This window comes from Lepidochelys kempii, chromosome 13 (assembly GCF_965140285.1).
Source record: "Lepidochelys kempii isolate rLepKem1 chromosome 13, rLepKem1.hap1, whole genome shotgun sequence".
Taxonomy (NCBI): domain Eukaryota; kingdom Metazoa; phylum Chordata; order Testudines; family Cheloniidae; genus Lepidochelys; species Lepidochelys kempii.
The window spans coordinates 18,536,362-18,557,170 of NC_136392.1; the positions used below are offsets into that span (position 1 = coordinate 18,536,362).

The 20,809-nt window shown below is 37.9% G+C and overlaps 2 protein-coding genes across 17 annotated transcripts in view; one reads left to right on the forward strand and one right to left on the reverse strand.

Annotated features, from left to right (window-relative positions):
- SULF2 (sulfatase 2) overlaps positions 1 to 5,218 on the forward strand; it is a 248,316-nt gene extending 243,098 nt beyond the window's left edge. The window contains exon 21 of the mRNA XM_078848175.1: positions 5,167 to 5,218. Coding sequence (XP_078704301.1) covers positions 5,167 to 5,188 — 22 coding nt within the window. The 3' untranslated portion in view covers positions 5,189 to 5,218. The remainder of the gene's footprint in view (positions 1 to 5,166) is intronic.
- Positions 1 to 20,809, reverse strand: part of NCOA3 (nuclear receptor coactivator 3) — a 170,185-nt gene that overhangs the window by 6,140 nt on the left and 143,236 nt on the right. For 14 of the 16 annotated variants that reach the window (XM_078848171.1, XM_078848167.1, XM_078848168.1 and 11 more), the window contains 13 exons: positions 19,914 to 20,061; positions 18,842 to 19,230; positions 17,587 to 18,467; positions 15,639 to 15,774; positions 13,826 to 14,020; positions 13,057 to 13,293; positions 9,668 to 9,794; positions 8,694 to 8,865; positions 7,237 to 7,533; positions 5,565 to 5,669; positions 4,835 to 5,063; positions 2,843 to 3,017; positions 143 to 284 (listed from right to left, as the gene is read on the reverse strand). In XM_078848171.1, the coding sequence (XP_078704297.1) occupies positions 143 to 284; positions 2,843 to 3,017; positions 4,835 to 5,063; positions 5,565 to 5,669; positions 7,237 to 7,533; positions 8,694 to 8,865; positions 9,668 to 9,794; positions 13,057 to 13,293; positions 13,826 to 14,020; positions 15,639 to 15,774; positions 17,587 to 18,467; positions 18,842 to 19,230; positions 19,914 to 20,061 (3,233 nt within the window). Of the gene's footprint in view, positions 1 to 142; positions 285 to 2,842; positions 3,018 to 4,834; positions 5,064 to 5,564; positions 5,670 to 7,236; positions 7,534 to 8,693; positions 8,866 to 9,667; positions 9,795 to 13,056; positions 13,294 to 13,825; positions 14,021 to 15,638; positions 15,775 to 17,586; positions 18,468 to 18,841; positions 19,231 to 19,913; positions 20,062 to 20,809 lie in introns of those variants that run through there. The other 2 variants (XM_078848172.1, XM_078848173.1) reach the window with 2 other exon arrangements.

A 20,809-nucleotide genomic window follows, 5' to 3' on the forward strand; every position in this document is an offset into this window, starting at 1 on the left:
GAGAACCGATTGTACTCAATAGGAAAAGAGAAGCTACGGACCTATAAAAGGATCTTATAATTACCCAGACATTTAGGGCTAACGAAGCCTCTGAATCTCTACAGAACTGTTCATCACTGGAGTGAATTGTTAGTTATCTTACCTGGTCTGGACCCATAGGCATGCCTGACATAGGCATGGTGTTAATATTCATTTGTCCAATATGACCACTGCTGCCATTCATATGCATCAGATTATAAGTTGTAGGGCTCCCTTGATGACTGAACTGCTGCTGTGGAAAAGAACTAGAGCACACAAGAACAAATAAAGTTACCTTCCATAAAGTTTGACTGATATTTTAATGCACTGCCATCCTTATACAAGCCATAAGTGATTGATATGACAGAAAGAAAAGAAATAGATTTACATCTTTACATAATTACCAGAACCAGAAGGTACCCCATGTGTTATTTTTACACATTGGATAGACAATATAGAAATACCGGAACTCTGATCAGTTTTAATTTTTATCTGAAATTTACAAATCAATTTACTTTTCAGGAATCTGATAAGTGTTCTTACTAATTAATGGATATAAGCTCTCTCTTGTAGCCCTTTTAGAGATTCCAGTGATCACAATAGTCCATCATCATATTGTTGTGCACAATTAAATTTCTTCCAAGGTATTTTGTCAATATTCCTAGACTAAATCTGATTTCTAATTATAAAGATATTAACTCTCGAATGTTAGGTGAAAAATCTATTCAGTCATCTATTCATACCTAGCCAGGACAGGATCAAGGGCATAACAGACACTAATTACTACAAGGACATGATATCTCCTATTTGTTGGTTAGAAACTCAAATGTTCAGTTTATCTTCAACAAAATCCAATCCTTTTCTGCTGCAAAATGTAAGACATAGATTTTACATTCAGGTGCAATGAAAAGCAATTTCTGGGTCATGAATAAGAAAATGCTGTAGCAGAAGTAAGAACATGTAGCCATTTGTAGTTCACGTTCCCAGAATTCAAAGCTGGTTGAAGCAGAATACAAAAGACAAAGCCATGCAGTGGATTTATATTCCCAGTAGATGTCCCTCTAGATGATTTACATTGAAAGAATCATTGCCAAAATTCCAAATGGAAGACAATTTCACGTTGACTGGTGTACTGGTGAAACGTATACTTTATCTTTCCTTTCTCACCACTGCTAATTAATAAGAAGTGTGTATGTGTATTTAAGTCATGGAAAACAACACAAAAAACAACAAGAAAGCTTTGAAACACTGGTAAAAAGCCCACCAAATACACTAAGGCCTTGTCTACACTACAGAGAAAAATCTATCTAAGCTACGCAATTTGAGTTACGTGAATAGCATAAGTCAAATCAACGTAGCTTAGATCTACTTACCGCGTGATCCACACTACGCAATGTCAACGGGAGACGCTCTCCCGTCAACTCCCCCTACTCTTCTCCATCCGGTAGAGTACAGGAGTCAACAGGAGAGCGAGCTGCGGTTGATTTAGCGGGTCTTCACTAGACCTGCTAAATCGCCCGGCGATGCATCCATCACCACCCATGGATCCCCCGGTAAGTGTAGACAAGCCCTAAGAATTATAAAGACTTTGCAGATGAGAAAAATGATAGAAAGTTAAGCTTACTGGCCTAAATACTGTTCCTTAAAGATTCCCATGAAACCTTTAATCTTAGCATTGAGGGGACAAGGGATTCATGGAAACCTTAAGTCAGAATCTCCTTGCCTGTGCATCTTTGGGTTAGAACAGGGGTGGGCAAACTTTTTGGCCCAAGGGACACATCTGGGTATGGAAATTGTATGGCGGGCCATGAATGCTAATGTAATTGGGGGTTGGAGGGTGGGTGGGCTCCAGCTGGGTATGCGAGCTCTGGAGTGGGGCTGGAACCAAGGGATTCGGAGGGCAGGAGGGGGATCGGGCTGGGGCGGGGATTGGAGCATGGGAGGCATTATGGGGGGCTGGCTTCGGGCAGCACTTACCTCGAGCAGCTGCCAGAAACAGCAGCACGTCCCCCCTCCGGCTCCTATGTGAAGGTGCGGCGAGGTGGCTCTGTGCGCTGCCCTGTTCGCAGGTGCCACCCCTGCAGCTCCCATTGGCTGCAGTTCCCCAATGGGATCTGCAGGGCTTGGGGCGGGGGCAGCGTATGGAGCCCTCTGGCTGCCCCTATGCGAAGGAGCCGGAGATGGGACATGCTTCTGCTTCCGGGAGCCATGCGGAGTGGGGCAAGACCCCGACCCTGCTCCCTGGCTGGAGCGCCAGAGTGGGGTAAGCCCCGAACCCCGCTTCCCAGTGGGAGTTCAAGAGCTGATAAAAATGTCTGGATGGCCGGATGTGGCCCCTGGGCCATAGTTTGCCCACCACTGGGTTAGAACCTTAATGTTATTTTTACTATGTGTGGGCATGCATGTACACACATACCTTTCATTACAAATGTGTGTGTGTAAACCACTAACATCTATTGCGTTGACTAACATGAATATAGGTTTTGATTACTTAGCTTTTTTTTACCACATACACTTAGAGATTCTGCGTGTTTATTTAAGAAATATGGTAATGATTTTGTAAAGCAACTAGTGATTTTTGGTGTTCAACTTCAGAGAGTTTAAAAGAGACCTGGGGTGACATCCTGGCTGCACTGAAATCAATGGCAAAACTCCTATTGATTTTAATGGAGCCAAGATTTCATCCAGGATTTTCAGAAAGTGCTAAGCATCCACCCTCTGAAAATCAGGTCTCTTTGAAGTGTTTTAATTTGGCACTTAAACTGGGACACCCAAAATCACAGGTCACACTTGAAAAACACTGACCTAAGTCTTTCCTGCTCACCTGCTCCTGGCCATGTTTCCTGATGACCAGCCTTTCATCTCAGGGGACTGGTACATTGCTGCTGTCTGAGAGTGCTGCATCATGGGATTTTGGGAGGCTCCAATTCTTGATGACATCATTGGGTTGGGAGGGCTTGCTACTCTACTGAATGTGGGATCAGGTTGTTGGCTTATTCCTTACAAGACAAAGAACAAACAAAGCAGATGCTCATTGTCATCTTTAAGCATTTTTAGTCTATCTCCTTGCAATGGAGGATGAAAAATGTCTCATCACATTAACAAGCGTGATGAGTCCTGAACCCTCAGGAATTTACAATTGTTCTTAAACACTAGTCTGCATTTCCCTTACATGCACATTAGATTTGTATGTGCTCACATGCACATTTAAAACTTCATTCGCTTCTGCAGCTTATTGCCCATCTGAACTCAGAATTCTTTCCACAGCAACTAGCTGTGATATCAAATTATAACTCAATGTGACAAATAAGCAGCATGAGCAAACAAACATTTTAGCAATAAAATCCTGTTTTTGCAAATAGTCTCAGTAATATTGCAAAAGGGAAGGGCAAAGACACATATAGGTTATATCAGCAAAATGATTTATAACAAGATATTTTTGGTTTTCCTTAAGTTTTCAGCAGTGTTTCAAAAGTTTTTCCTCCAATACTTGAAATAGGAGCTATTTACATTTTCCTCATAATTCATGTGTGAAAAAAAACAGAAGATATTTTCCTCCTTGGTATACAGTATCATAGGTGTGTATGAGACAAATTAGCTAACAAATAAGGAGTTAATATAATATGCAATATCCATCTTGGTAATTTAATCATTTAATTGTATCAGGAATGTCTCATATTCTAATAAAATATCTGCATTTAAGAGAATGCTGCAGAACGCTAGTCACATAAATTGCTGTAGTGTTCTGTAGCAAACAGGTTAGGGAATTTACTTGGGATTATGTATCTGGATTCACAATAATGACTTTTCTCTGTCAAAACTGGATTTTGACGGAAGCCAGATAGTAGGTACATATAGATGCTGCATGAATTCAAATAAATATTCATTGCTTTCTATGAATGAACTACTGAACAGCTCTATGGAAATCATGACAGTATGGAATGATCCAGGCAAGAAAGTTATCAAAACAGAAAGGGGGGAGGGGAGGAAAAGTAATAGAATCTGTTACATCAGGAAACAATATATCGATAAACTAATTATATAGTAAACAAACAGGAAGCTCATTGGCAGCACATTTAACAGTGTTTTAATTTTTTATTATTTTATATGGTAATAACCATTTCCTGGGCTGAATAAATGCTGAAACCTAAAACAAAAATTCTAAGGAATTTTTTACCCCAGGATGGAAACAAGCTACACAGGTTAACAGCTTTCCCTACACTCTCCTCTCATCCCTGCACTCTGTATACTGGAGATCACTGTGCTTAGACTGTCTATAACCAACAAAGGTTTAGCCATCCTAATCCTCTCCATTTCCTTTAACTTTCACTAGCTTTAATATATCTGCAGGAAGGGGAAGCTGAAGCAGCCATTTTTATTATGGGCAGCATATGGCAAATTCTGGAAGCAGCAGCCAGAAAGCTTTGCATAACAATTGTATAGATACTGGAAAATAACCAAACAATGATAATGTAAATTCTTGGGTTCTCATTGTTTATACTGTATCTTCACAAATAGAAATGACTTGCATGTATATTTGATGAAATCATGGCTAGTATGGGAAATAAATGTTCAACTATGGATAAATAATTGTATAGCCTCCCTGCACTCTGACAGAGAGAGTTCCATTTAATAATATTTGGTTACACAGCGTGTTCAGGATCTCTGAAAACCCCTCATCCACCCACCCACCCACTTATAAGAATTTTTTATCCCAAGCCTCACTGTGATCTGGAATATTTAGGTAGATGAGATAAATGGAAGAAAGGGAAAATGGAGTGAGGGAGAGACAGAGTTGAAATGTTAGCATCAGTACCATAATTAGGCGGATATGGGAATTGCTGTGAAGGAACTTGAGCCATTGGGGGACCTGCCAGAGAACTGTCCATGCTTCCTGAGGCAGTCACATTTGGTGGTGGACTGAAGGTCTGAGGTTGTTGCTGTTGCTGCTGTATCATCATTGCCATCCTCTGCTGTCTGATATGATGACTTATTAGCTCCCTGTTGCGCTGAGCCACCATCTGAGCATTAAGAAAACCTTGCTGCTACCCCACAAACAAACAAAAAAAAATGTATTGGATGATATTTAACAAGTAAAATTAAAGGCATGCCAGAGAATCAATCCATGTAAATATTTTGTACCCACAGGACCCAGCACATCAAGGGCTAGCAATGGAATTCACATTAATGAAAGCCAGCCAGCAGTGTTAAGTTTGTATTAAACTATCTTATTCATGCTAAAAGCTAATGCAGGATGTTCTTTTCTTACCACTCATTTCGTATGGGTAAAATACTACTTACACTCTGCAACTGTAGCATATCATAACAGACCACAGGTACCAGTGCCCACAAGTCTGCAATTTCAGAATTGTGGGGGTTATACCCACTTGATAAGGAGGATCATTCTTGAGCCACCAAAGAAAATAAATATACCCTGTGGAACTATGAGAGAAGGCCTGAATTCTATAATTCGTGTGTTTGACATGTTTGTTCCCTGCTGTTTTACAACATGCTATTTCAGAAGGGTGAGTGCGATGATTACTCACCTGTGACCCCACTTGTGTCTGCATGACTGGCCTCATGACTGGGGCACCACCAGTACCTGGGTTTTCCATTTTCATCTCAAGTGCTTGACGGGTCTGATTCAAAAACTTAGGGAAAGACGATTAACAGTGTGTAAGTGGGCTGTATTAATCTGCTTCAAATAGGAATCTTCAAAAACACCAGGCTACAACAACCAAACCAAATAACAGCTAAACTGTTTATGTGGGGGGAAAAAGAAAAAGAAACCACCTTTCTGCAAATGTAATTTTTTTTTCCATCTAGAATCCAGAGATTAGTGTTTTTACCTAGTTAGATACATAAAAGCTTAATCTTTAAACTTGAACATGAACAGTTGTTATTCACACATTCAGATTAAGTGGCCTGGCATTAAAAGGCTTTACTATCTCATAAAATATTTTATAACCAAACTTATTTGAAGCACAGTATAGTAGACCAACGCTTATACTCTTAAGTTCCAAAATATAATTAACTACAGGTTTCAACTCTGTTTCAAGGGTGGATACTGTTAAAGCTACTATTATAAAAAGACATGACAGTTGCTCCATAAAGCCATAGCCTGATTCAATGTCATGGCACAGCCAAGAAGAAAGGTATAGGGTGGGAAGTGCTGAATACTACACTCTTTTATAGTATAAACCACTACATTAATTCTCCCAGCCTCTATCATCTTACACTCCCTATTATCCAGAACTTGGTCACAACCCTTTACATTTATTACAATAAAAATTTCATCTGCTATCAGATACTTTTGTTATTCAAAACATAGTCAGGGTTCCCCAATGACTTATGGATAATAAAGGTTTTACTCGACTGAGGCATACAAATTACATTTCTTAACAGAATATTTCAATTTAAATCAAAACGGTGAGACAACAGATAACCTTTTTAAACCAGCACTTCTTCGGCACAGTGTTAAAATCTATCTAGTTTCTTATACTGTGCCTATCACCATAACATCAGGGTATCTAAAATGGATCAGATTCATAAGGGAGAACAAACAATACTTTAAAAAAGTACCACCACCATTCACTTATATTTTATTTAACACAATCAGATCAAGTGATATCTGAATACCTCTATTCATAGAGGGAGTGACTGGTAGATAATAGCACATTTTAATATTTGTGAAGTCATTGTTTTGAAACAATAAAAGTTAAAGTTAAAAAGGTATTTATGCCTTAAAAAACAAAACCCAGATATATTTACTGCGGAACTCACTGGGGCCAAGTGCTTAACAAGACTCTGAATAAAGATTGGACATTTGCATGGATAATGAGATCATCCAGAGTTATATTAAATAGGATTATTTTTAAAAGAACAAAAATGTGGATGTAATATAAGCCTTTGTACTGCAGGGCCAAACCAACCTCTAACTGGGAGGTTCTAGGAAGAGACATCTCCTATAGGCAACTTATTCCATCGTTGACCAAATTGAGGTTCTTGCACTTTCTTCTAGAGTCTAAAGTATCCGGTACTGGCCACTGTCAGACAGGATGTTTGACTAGACAACTCTCATGTGAACGGATATGGCAATTTCTATGTTCCCTTTATTCTTCTGAAGCAATATAATTCACTATACCTCTCTCTCCACTGCAACAAAGTTTTCTATCTTTTGGAATAAGACAAAAGTGAAAGCACAAAAGCAATGATTACCTGCTGCCCCTGAAGCCTCTGCTGGAGTTGCATTCTGAGCTGCTTTGGTGTATTGGTTCGGGGTCTCATTACACTTGCTCTAGGATGCATACTTTGCAGCGGAAAATTACTCTGTTGGCTCATCTGATTCATCATTGAATTAAAGGATTGTTGTTGTCCCTGCATGTTAGTAAAACCCCCTGGCATTGCTGCCCCTTGCCCCTGATAGGGCTGACCATATAATGGAGGCTTCTGGTCAATCATAACTGCAGATTCCGGACCTTGAAATGAATCTTGCTTCGGTTCCAAAGTTTGCCCCTTTAACAGACAAAGAATATATCACAAGTAGTAAATGCTGAAGTAATCATAAAATTAATACATCAAATGATCCAGCAAAAAAGACTGTGATCATTGTTGAACAGAAAATGTGGCATTTGTAGAATGCTATTTGCCTTGGTTTTCACTTCCTGCAGTCTTATCTGTCTGAAGTGATGATTATAGTTAATAAAAAATGACTTTTCAAAACACTTTTGAAGAGCCCAACACACAGAATAGTTACAAAGGCTGCTCCTTTTGTCATAGGTGCTGACTCCATGGCTGCTCCAGCCCCATACTAGCTCCCCCACAACCCCAGTGCCTCCCACCCGCCAGCAGGCCCCGCGGATCAGCGCTGCATCTTCCGCCCACCACAATCAACTGTTGCGCACCGTGGAGGAGGCTGAAGGGAAAGGAGCAAGAACGCAGTGCATTCGGGGAGGGGGCGGAACTGTGTGGGAAGAAGCAGGGCAGAGGTGGAGTGGGGGCAGGCCCTGGGGCAGAGCCAGGGTTTGAACCCCCACCTCCCAGCACTTTGGAAAGTCGATGCCTGTGCCTTTGTAGTTTAAAGTGTAATTTTGCTTTGAAAAACGACTTTGTAAAAAGGACAGTACAGGGTTCTGTTTCTGAATGATTTCCAGATCAAGTGTGCTCATTCTACAAGATTTTTAAAAATATTTTTTATATTTTTAACAGCCAGCCATGCAAACTCAGTCTGGGATCTGAAAGCCATACTGAGTTCTTTTGTACTTGCACATCATTGCCACTAAAGTATTCTCCAATCTGAACTCTGTAGATGATGCATGAATCACAAGAATCCAATTCACTCTCCCACAGCTGTGCTACTTCTGCAGTGCTAACAGGAATAAATAGTAATATATAATTGTTTGTGTTAATATTGTAAGTAGTCAGGAATTGGAATATATCCATGTCTGTTATGCTAAAATGGCACCTTCTTACGTGTAATATTTTTTGAAAAACATAAAACAAGTTATTTTGGTATAATGTTTAAGGAATACTGGTTAGTATTTTTCATCAAAGAGGGATTCATGAAGCAGATTTTAAAAGGTTGAGATGTTATGCTTTTTTTTAGTCACTTTCCAAGTACCAAGATCATACAGAAAGCAGGAAAATAAATGGTTAAAAACCTCTTGGTTACTTACTTGATTTACAAGATCAGGAATTCCTAATGCTCTGTCAATTTCCTCCAGTCCTGTGACATCTGTGTTACTCAGCAACGTGTGCAGCTGATCTAAAAGAGCCCTTTCATCACTCTGGCCTTCCATGTTAGGAGGTGGACATAAGAAATCATCCAAAGAACTTCTAACTAATTGTCTATAAAGCAACAAGTTTAAAACCATTAATTATAAAAACATGTGGCATATATCACCTGCAGAGAGCAAACAACTTTACAGAAATGGGTAAGTATTACCCATATTACAGAAGGGTAAACTAAGGCATAAAGGTTAACAGATACAGGCAATGTCCCAGTAGCAGAGCTGGAAACAAAAACTAACGGCTTGTCTACACAAATACATAGTTCATGGCAAGCTGAGGTAGTAAGCTAGAGCACGGTAGATTTACAGCCTAGCTTGCCATGAACTGCTAATGTAGACAAGCCTGAAGTCTTTACTCCCAAGTCCATTAATGCATGCACTAAAATGGAAAAGACCTATCAAATCCAACTATTATCAGTTTACGAATCCATGATAGCAAGAGAGATGAGAAATTTTCAGAGTTAGAAAAGAACTTTCAAAGTTCACTTCTAGGAACTTATGTGGCACTGCCATATATTTTCATATTATATACATGTATGTGTTTATAAAAATGTATTTAAAACAATTAAAACACAGCTTAAAATTATCCTCAAAGCTGTTAAACCAGGTTATTTTAACATCGGCTGTAAGCCATATTGGTGGTGGTGTTAGTGTTCTGTTAGGGCACAGGCCCATTTTTTGATGAATCTTCTGTGTCAGCTGGTGCCCACTGCTCATGGAACAAAGGGCTCTGCAAGCACTTAATGGGTTCAGAAAGTCATATAACAGAACAAATACTATTCCAATTTTTAAACTCTTCTTGTAGCAGTGATTAGTCATATTCAATGTATGCAGCTTTCGTCAGCCATTCTAAACCCTACCTGTTTTGTGACCCTCGAGGTCCTTGCTCCATGGAGAGCATGCTGTCAGGCCATGATCCTGGCTGGTTAGATGGTCCTGGTTGCCCGTAAGGATTACCTCCCATACCCATATTAATCTCAGTAGGCCCTGTGAAGTAAAATTAATTTTTTTATTTTTTGAAAACAAAGGTAAAATTTAACATCCTGCTTTACATGGGAAATAAAAGTTTGTGATTCTACAGATTGTGTGTTATGCTGGTAACTTCAATATGTTAACAGTCTAATTAGAACTAAATACTTTAAACAGCATGTACACACGTACACACACACACACGATATGAAGGACTAGAGCTATTGCTCTCTACATGATAGGATTTTGATTTCTAAAATCAGTCCCAAATAGGAACAATAAGAATGCAGTAACCTTATAAAATTCAAAAGTGATTTTTCAGGGTGGGTTCATTTAAATCAAAGATTTAAATCCCCATTTTATTCATGATTTAAATCAGCAAGCAGGAAACCTTATTTTAAATAATCAATTTTAATCTCATTTTGCATTTGAATTTTTTAGTTATTTTCCTAAAGAAATGTTAACTGTCACTGGTTGGTAACCATTAAAACATGTTGATTTGCAACTAAATCTAGCCTTTACACTAAATTTGGTGCTACTTCTTGCTAACCAGGAGAATACACTATATCTAAGCACATTTATGTAAGCAATTATCTAGCTTAATTTACATTTATTCAGATTTTTAATGTTTACACTTTTATTATGGTAGAAAATGGTGAATTAGTCATTTATTTACTAAAATATTAATTTTTTACTTGTGATTTGTGTCAAGCTCTATTTGGATGAAAATTAAAGTTCAATTAAACATGAAAAAAAAACAGCATTTTAAAATGGTATTTTTATTAGTTAAATAAAACTACCTTAAATATGCTGATACATGAGAAAATATGTTTGGCGTTTAAAACTGATTAATTAACCAAAGGAAGCATTGTTTGTAGATAGTGAACTAAACTGATTGTTTATAGTTACCATGACCTTCAAGATTTTAGAACTAGTAGACCTCATCCTCTCAGACCCAGATTTTATTAATAGATTGGAAGAGGAAAAGGATAACAAGCTTTCCTGCTTTTGCAACTCACATTTCGCTTCTTAACTTTGAGCTAATATTGAACTGAACTAGTTGAATAAACTGAAATTAAGAAGATATTTTCTCTGCATCTGTAGAAGAGGCTACTGCTGTCAAAAGCTGGTTTAGCACATCAACAAATTCTGGTTCCACCACACTGTGACTTCCACCAGCTCAGTGGTTTGACTTTCTTTAAAACTTGGCAACAAACAAGTACTGCTTAATATTACTCATATAATTAATTTAAATTTTAATATATTATAAAAGTTTAGGCCTTAACATAGATTGTCATAATTTCAAATTTAATTTTGAATAGTTTAGATTTTATTGCAATAACCTGTATTCAATTTAAATTAAAAACTGATTTAAATTAAAAAACTTTTTTTATTTAAAAAACAAACCAATTTTTATCCAACCCGCTCTTCTTGCCAATGAAGTCAGGACACTATCAATCATGCACTGTAATAGTGACATGAACACGTGACATTCCAAAGACAAGTACAAAATAAGTTACTTATCAGCAACTGGTTATTTGAGTGTGTTGCTTCTGCCTTACCCATTCACCTTTCCCTCTTACCAGAAGTTCTACTCTCATCGAATTCTGGTTTTTAACAGAAAGAACTGAGACGGCTGGGGAAATCACATCACCATTTAACATCTCCAAACACACAGTGCAGTGTGGGGGCATTTGTGCTGTCCCAACAAGCAATACTTTTCCCAAAACTCCGCAGTATTCTGCATATTTCCACTTACAAGAATTCACTAGAAATACAATTTCCAGCAAGATGTTCTAATTAAACAAGAACTGCAGAACTGTCCTCCCAAATTGAGCATCACATCCCAATGTCAAGCTGAGACAGTAGGGCTGAAAAAAAGGTGCACACAAAACTTCAGGCAGTACGTTTCTATGATGGAAATGTTAGAGAAATGCCACTGATCCTGCCTTAGCCCTGGTGGTGTGAGCCCTCAGACCCTTGGGTACTAACCCTCGCTGAAGTATAGCAAGTTTGAGGGTCCAGTCCAATTGACTTTGAGAGGTGCAATGTGGAAATGGCATTTCCTTTACACTGACCCCAAAATGCTACAAAAATCATGGAAGTTTTCTTTAATGGTTGAGTTCTATCTTAATTAAAACTTAAGGCACACTTAACATTTTGGGCATGAAGCTTAGTTTCTGTCATATGAGCATCATGTTTTAAAAAGAAAAAAAGGGCATTAATAGTCTTGTTCACATGAAACTCAGACACTACTTTTGATAAAAAATCTGGATGCAAATGCAGGGCAATTCTGCCCTGTGGGAAACAGCGATGAGAGGATCAGGTACCAAGTGGTTAAGAACCAATATGGGTCAAGTTTAAAGAAGCATCTTCTGAACACTGTTTATGATTTCTTCTTGGATCAGCTAGTTTTAGGATGACAAAAGGGCATGAGATCACCATTTAAATCTGGTCTTTCTCGTATAGGTCTTTAGGTGCTATATGAGACATGACACCCTCGAAAATAGCCATAGTAGGTCCAAGAACTTAAGTGCATGATAGTGCAGAAAATTTAAAAAAAAAAAAGCTTTTTACAATTACCTTTGATAACCTGAAAAGCTATCTACATACTAGTAAAACCAATTTCAGAGTGGTAGCTGTGTTAGGCTGCGTCAGCAAAAACAACGAGGAGTCCTTGTGGCACCTTAGAGACTAACAAATAAATAAACGCCCAAATAAATTTGTTAGTCTCTAAGGTGCCACAAGGACTCCTCTTTTTTTTTTTTAGTAAAACCAATAACTATTACTAATTAAAATAGTAGTTTGTTTTAACCTAGATTTCCTAAAACTCCTGATACAGAGTCCCTACACCTGCAGCTAACTATAGAGCAGTTCCTAGAACTTTGCATTTCACCGGCGGGAATATGTAGAAGCCATCTCCAACAAGAATATAGAGCTAGATTATCAATATATGAACTCTTTTTTTTTTTTTTTTGCGTGATAGGAAAAACAACACCTCCAATTGGAAATATAAGCAAACATATGGACAAATGAATTAATTAATTTAACTAATATGGAATTCCTTAGTCTGAAATTATTCATTAAGATTAAGGAACTTCCTACAGTGTGCCTGGCACTTTCCAAGCACAAGAGGAAATATGGAGCTTGCCTCAAGGAATTAACTGTCTTTGAATGTAAATCCTGGCATTCAGAATAAAGATCCTTTTAATTTCAGTACCTGATCAACAAACAACTATGCATTTTATTAAATAGGTTTATACAAATGTAAAGAACTTACTCATATGAATCATTTGCTGTTGTAGCATTGGTCTTGTACCAGTTATGCTATTTGACCGGATGGGCAAACCAGGCATGGAGCCACCCACTGTAGGTCTGGGAAGCGATGGGTTATAATCTGGTCCTGGTCTCACCATTGAACCAGAATTTGTAGGTTCCAGTCTGTTAACCTTTGAGCTTGGCAAAACCCAGTCTCCTGCTGAATGCTGATTCATAGCCATATTTCTGTTGGGTCCACCTAGTACAATGAAGAGTATATAAAAGATTATTTCTCCTATAGAACTTATGATAAGTTTTGTTATTGGAACCATTTCTATTTTCTCCCTAATTACACTGACAACAGCCAATGAGCAGAGAACAGATTACTGAACTCCTATTAAATCTGGCCATGGCAGGCTTCATTACTTCTTACAAGTATATTAATTTAGCCAAAATTAAGAATATTAAATTTTTTGACTGGCTGCTCTCACAAACTGATCTGGTCAACCACACATTAAAAAGACACTTCAGTATTTCAAAACAGTTTTTTTTTTTAATAATTCAGCTAAAACAAAGTCCCAGTAGAACAGATGACTAGATATAACTATAACCTAATAACTCCAGCTATGGGCAATAATAGTTACTTAAAATCAGTTTAATGATTTAGATGGTAAATGTTAAAGATTAACATGCCTCATTCTTATATATTCACATTTTAACTAATTTCAAACACATAAAATTTTACAATATTTTCAATTATAATGAGATCTCTTTGTATGTAATCAACAAACCCATGTTTGATCCAAAATTTTCCTGGTTCTCAATCATTCTTGGATTCCCACCCATCATGTTTTGCTTTTGTAACATGGAGAATGCATTGACACTCCTCACTGGAGGGCTTGAACCCACAGGTATAGGGCTGTCTAAAGACATGGCTCTGTTGAAAGGAGGACGGGTAGTCTGCACAGACTGGGGACTTCTCATACCTGTTAAAGAATTAAAAGATGTTTTCAACTGTACCTCTTTAAACAAGAAACAGAATGTCCTACTGATGATTTATACAAGTTATATCTATTTTTGAGCAACTACACTACACATTTAACAAGCCATGAATAGTTATTTTTATTTAGGCATTTGTCCCTGCAGATGAGCCATGACTGGAAAATACGGTTAGTTGAACTTTCTCCAGACAAACAAGTTCTTGGACCCTAAGTGTAATATGATCAAACATTTTAAACTACTATCTAGGACTCTTTGTCTAGGTGTTCTCCTGGCATATACTGTATTACAATTTCATGATCACTGTGCATGCCTCTTGATATATTGGTGTTGGTCTTCAGTTCTTATTTTATACATCGTATATTCTCACAAAACTTGGTGTGTGTCTGGAAAGTACTGTCCTTCCAAAGTAAGTGTACAATTCACCTTTCGTAATAATCTTAACTGTAAGCAAGGTTCTATTCTTCACCCTTAGAAAGTTACAATTCTCTCAAGCATCTTAATCCCATTGGGCTCTCCAGCCTTATTCACATTCAGGTTACATCTCTTTTGCTAACACACCCTTATCCTACTGTGTAATACCTGGAACCAACTTGCTCTATCAAAACCCATACTGGTTCCTACTCTTTGGTTTGCCCATGATATATATACCAGTTACATACATTGAAATGCACGAATTATTGCCTCAAAGCAAACAGAAAGACCCACAAGGTCCACCTCCAGTATGAAATTTGGTCATCTCTGACACTCCTCAGGAGAGCTTGAAAAATATACTAGACATCTACTAGCCATAGGAGTAAACTTACTTGCCAGGAGATATCTGTTTTAAGCTTTTGTAATGTGCTTATCACTATAGTATCTATGCATTGAGACAGATATAGAACACAGCGATGGTGGTAATGATGTCATCCCACAAGTAACATTAACCTTCCCTCCCACTCCCCCTACTGGTAGGGGTGGTCAGCCCTTTAGAAATAAAATTTGGAGTATTCATTAGATGGTGCAGGCCTGAAGGTATCTGGGTAGCGCAGTGGCAAATCAGAAGCTTGCCACTCATCCTTCAGTCTTTCCCTGGCCTTCTGCAAGCTTCTTTTAATCTGCAATTGCCCCAATTCATAACAATATATTTTCCCACTGTCTTTGATATGTGGATTTCTAGAGTGCAACATTAGAGAAGTGCAAGGAGGACCATAAGATGGTAAGTGAAGAGAAGTTAACTTTGCTCAACATTTGTAGGGAACACAAAGTTCTTGAAGCCGCTCTTTGTAATGCTAGAGTCTGGACATGCCATTGGCAGGGCCCACAATTCAGATACACAGCTCTGTATCAATTTTTATAATTTAGTATAAATCAGATGCTGGCTGAAAAGGGATTTTCATTGTCCTCTGATATTTCATAATACTTCTTCATGCTAATTATATAAATACAATCTACCAATGGATAACTAGCCCTGCACATGACTTATTCCTGTAGACTGATTTCCTAGCAAATCAGAAACAAAACATTCACCAAGCAAAGAAGGAGTTAAATGTACATTACATTGAAAGCAAATCACACAATAACCCCTAACTTTACAGAAAAGTGGAATTAAGTGAACTTTCTTACCCAATGGGGCATTTCCTTGAAATGATGTTTGCTTAGTTCCAAGATTACTCCCATTTGTAGACACAGCATTATTGTAAAAATCAGAACTAGTCAGATCACCCAGTATTGCATCCAAATTATCCAAGTCTCCACTCATCTAAGAGGAAAAAACAAACAATACTACTCTCACATTGTTCATCCTTTAACTTTCCATTTAGCCCCTCACAAGTCTTAACAACCCTTAGCAACATATACACTCAAATGCTTTAGTTCAGTTATGACATTTCAGGACTTAATGCTGACTTCCAAAGAATTCTTCAGACATCATTCAACTATTTAGTTAATGCATTTTGCTTTGTTGGTTTTGGGAAAGCAAAACCTCAGGGAAAAAGTAGATACACAAAAAATTCACCTGAATGCAAATATTTTTAGCATCTCAAATTTGAGAGACTTCTCTGCATTAGTCTCAAAAGTTTGAATGGTAAAGCAAAGCACTACGGGCATGACTTTATTTCATAGTCACAATTATTATAATTGTACATGCCAATACCAGTGCACCTAATTGATAATTTGTGCACACAAATCACAGTAACCACATGTGCAAATTAGGCACATCTTTTGCAGGGTAATTGCATGGCTACCTTTCTTTGAAAATTTGTCCCTGAATCACACCGTTTGAACAAAATAGATCTATGTTAGTTTGCTAGATGATAACCTCACCATACAGGTGTTCCATAATTCTCAGAGATTTAAAGAGCACATGTATATATAAGCTACATAGCAGTTGTCTTCATATATGGTACAGAAAACTCCAATGGCAATAAAGTGTTTAGTTTGCATCGACCTTTAGTAAGTGGTCACTAAGAAATGTAAAACATTTTTTAAGATGTTCGAATGATTATTGAAAAACCGCCCTATGAATAATCAACATTATTTATATTGCAGTAGTTCCCAAAATGTGCTAGACACTGTACAGAAATACACAGTCCTTCCCTGAAGAGCTTTACAAGGCCCCTGTGCCTACCAAGAGCACCACTGACTTCAATAAGGAGCCAGCCCAGGCAGAGCAGTTGCAGGATCACGGCCTAAATTCAACTGCTGTTGATTATGAAAGCATCTATTCAGATATATTTAAACACAGTTGAACACTTTCAAATAGTGTTTTAAATTGTGATAAGTAGTAACATTTGAAGACCAAATGGGTCTCCGTTCAGGCATAGGGGTCTGCCTGTACGGAACATTTTAAAGAATCAGCTTTGGCTATTGTATGTACATGTAACTCAAGTTGTTTGATGGCACTTCCTCCCCAACTTCCCGAAGATTTTTTTAAACATCTCAAGTACTGAAAAGCAGAAGTCACATAATATATATTCAGTTATAGACTTCCTTTACAGGATTCACTGGCATTATTCTCACGTTTACACCAATGTAATCAAGGGCAACGTCACTGGAATCATCTCTGTGTAAATCCAGTGTGAGAAACTAGCACCCCACATTTTTAAACTGAATTGCATATAGAAAATGGATAGTTTCCACTTATGTTCATTTTCTTTTACTTCCTACTGTAGCACTCACAACTAATTTATTGAGTCAGCTGGCAGCTTCATTTCCAAATGACCCATGAAAATAAATATATGCTATGTAAAAATTGCCAATTTTAAAGATTTAATTTTAAATAAAATAAACGAAATATACTTTGCCTTAATTGTTTGATAGCTCAACACTAATATTATTCAAAGAACTCCAGTATAGCACATTTTGTTACAATACATACTCTTGTTCAAGTTAAATGTAGTTTGTTAACTATCATAAAACTAAATATATGTTTTTATGCTGTGGTTACACAGTACTGTTTTGGAAATAATCATACACAAAAATTGAATGGTCTCCTTTTTTGGTTGTTAACTCTAATAAGAAAAATATTGGTGAGTTCAACAACAAAACTCCTGTACAAGGTTAAATACTCTACCTCTTCAGAAGGTTCTGTTTTTATTTTAATCTCTTTTTCTTGACTTGAAGTAGGAATAGTGGAGCTACTGCATTGTCCCATTTTATTGTCCAGACCGTCTACCTTAGGTTTCATTTCTTTTGATAGTGGATCCTTTATATCATCCTTGTCTAGTAGGTATCTGAGTAGAGCATTGTTTTCCTTCTTCTTAGGACTCAGTTGTTCCTGTTTGATAGTTCCTTCTACACAGGGGGCTGTATTGCTGGAATCATGGTACGTATCTTTACCAGTAGCTTCAGCTGTGATCTTTGCTACTTCTGCTGGAGAATTACCATTCTGCAACAATTTATGCAAAATCCTGTGCTTTTCTTGTAGCAGGGACCCATGCACGTTTGATGAGGAAGAGACCCCTCCAGATGTAGAAGAGGAGACTCCTGAGGGACTTGTAACATTGGTAGAAGATTCTTTACAACCAGACTCCAATGGTGAGTTTAACAATGCAGAATGCCCTCTCTCATCTGAGGAGCATGTGAGTAACTGAAGGAGCTTTTTATGACCTTTGCTTTCATTTGGTCCCCTCTGACTCTCAGACCCTTCCAGATTTCCTTCTTTACTGTCTTTGTCACTAAGGAGGTCCCTGTTGTTTGACTGGCACATAGAACTCTCCACTTGACTTTGTTCACAATACAAGCCAGAAGGACTCTTTGAGTCCGGGTTCCCCATTTTACTTTGCTGAGCTATATTCATATTTGGGGAATTATCCAATTTTGGACCCGGTGAGGAAAGCGTTGATAGAAGGGAAGTTCCAACCCCCTCGCTAATGGCTTGAAGGGCACTAAGGGAACTGCTAGAGAAGCTGTTGTTGCCAGTGTTGCTAGCAGGTCCCATTGGGGAGTGCATACCTGTATCAGAGTTATTTTGTTAGAGTTATTATATAACAGAAGTAATATCTACATTTGATTTTTTATTTGCCAGGTAACCATTACATACTGAATAAGTCTATTTAAGCATGCACATTAAGAAATGAAATACAGATAGCAGAAACAAGAAATACTGTACCACTAATTACTGTACCTTTAAATATATCCTCATCATAAAATTAGCACTAATTACTGTACCTTTAAATATATCCTCATCATAAAATTAGGTATTTTACACTTACGGTATAGTAGTTCAGATGTTATAAGACCATAATATATTAAAAAGAACAAAAAATTAAGATAAAAAGGGGCAAAAAGCAAACCCTAGAGAAAAGTTTATACCAAAAATAAAATACCTGCAACTGGAGAAAACTGGTGTGAACCCATTTTTGGACTTCCACGATTCCTAGGAGAAATCATTAAGTTCTGTTGGCTGGAAGTCAAGCTGGGACTACCATGTGGTGGACTACTCATAGTTAACCCATAATTGCTGTTCTGATAAGGAGAGGACTGCATTCCTGGTCCAGAGTTAATGGTTCCAATATTACCAGGACCTATGTATCTAATGCCGCTCATCTGTCCCATCGCACTGGGATCTCCCATGCCATAGTTCCTGTTCTGCATTGGCATGCTTTGACCTGGTGACATGTTCATAATAGCACCAACAGAATTTGTGCTTCCAGCTGTAGATGCTCTGATGTTTTGTCCCACTGGGTTGGGATTTTGTCGGTATCCATTCTGTTCTCTGCAAATTCAGCATCCCGCCACCCCACCCCACAGAAAAATATTTAAAACTTTATAGGAATCAAGTTCCACATAAAGATAATTGATAACATTATCAAATAATCACTGAAAAAAATTAGCAAGATATGTACAAGCTCCATCCACAAAGGTCACACTAAACTTGAGTCATCTAGTGGCAATACTGCTCATTCATTCACATAGTATAAAGGAGTAAAGGTCATTTAATTTATGGGGGAACTCAATCTTATCCCATTAAAGCATTTTATATCTCTGGCCGTTATTTAGATTTATGCATTTATCATTTTGAACATCACCCTTCTTGTATCACTTTCTTCCCCGAGTCAATGAATGACAGCACTCCACTCGTCACAGAAGAAACAGTTTAGTATTGCCATCAACAATCTCAACTGCTCATTGACCAGAAGCTGGGAGCACTTCTCCAGTGACAGGCACAGACTACTTCCAAAGTGCCTTTCAATTAGTCTTGCAATCAACAGGACAAGTCACAGGAAGTGGCCAAACTGTGGCTCGTTAGCCATACATAGCTCTTTTACAGTTAAAGTGAAGATTATTGTATGCAGCTTGGAAGTTCAATAAGTTTGGCAACTCCTGTTATATAGCATCAAATATCAATACAAAAAGCTACAATATTTAAATCTGCCAGATGAACATTGTTAATTTCACCTTTGAAGGAAGTGGGTGGAGACAAATCCATGACGGTCATTAGTTACTGAACTTCGTAACAGTTTACTCTTTGTTTGTGCTGTCACTATAGTACCATCTGCTAAGGAGAACCGATACAGTGGAGTTTCAGCATGGCCTTGCATATAAGCTGTGAGGAAAAACAATTGCACAGTGGTAATCCAGTTGTATTTCAGATCCCAAAGAGCAAGTAATTTATGTAAACTTTACTATAATGGTTGAACAAAATACTCAACAGATTAATATGCTGAAAAACAACATTAAAAGCAGACATAAAACAGACATGGGTATCCAAAGACTTGGAACATACTGCTACAGTTCCCAAAGACTAAAGCGGGGGAGGCGGAGAGACAGCAAATCAAAATATAGACTCTCAGAAGTTTAGGTCTGGAAGGGGGACCTCAACAGGTCATCTAGTGTGGTCCCATGCACTCAAGGCAGGACTAAGTATTATCTAGACCATACCTGACAGGTGTTTGTCTAACCTCCTCTTTAAAATCCCCAATGATGGGGATTCCAAAACATCCCTAGGCAATTTCTTCCAGTGCTTAACTACCCTGACAGTTAGGAAGTTTTTCCTAATGTCCAACCTAAACATCTCTTGCTGTAATTTATGCCCATTGTTTCTTGTCCTATTCTCAGAGATTAACAATAACAATTTTTTACCCTTCTCCTCGTAACCACCTTTTATTTACCTGAAAAATCCCCCCACCCCCCCTGTCTTCTCTTCTCCAAACTAATTGAACCCAATAGTTTCAATCTTTCCTTGCAGGTCATGTTTTCTAGACATTACTAATTTTTGTTGTTCTCCTCTGGCCTTCTGCAGTTTGTCACATCTTTCCTGAAATGCGGTGCCCAGAACAGGACACAATACTTCA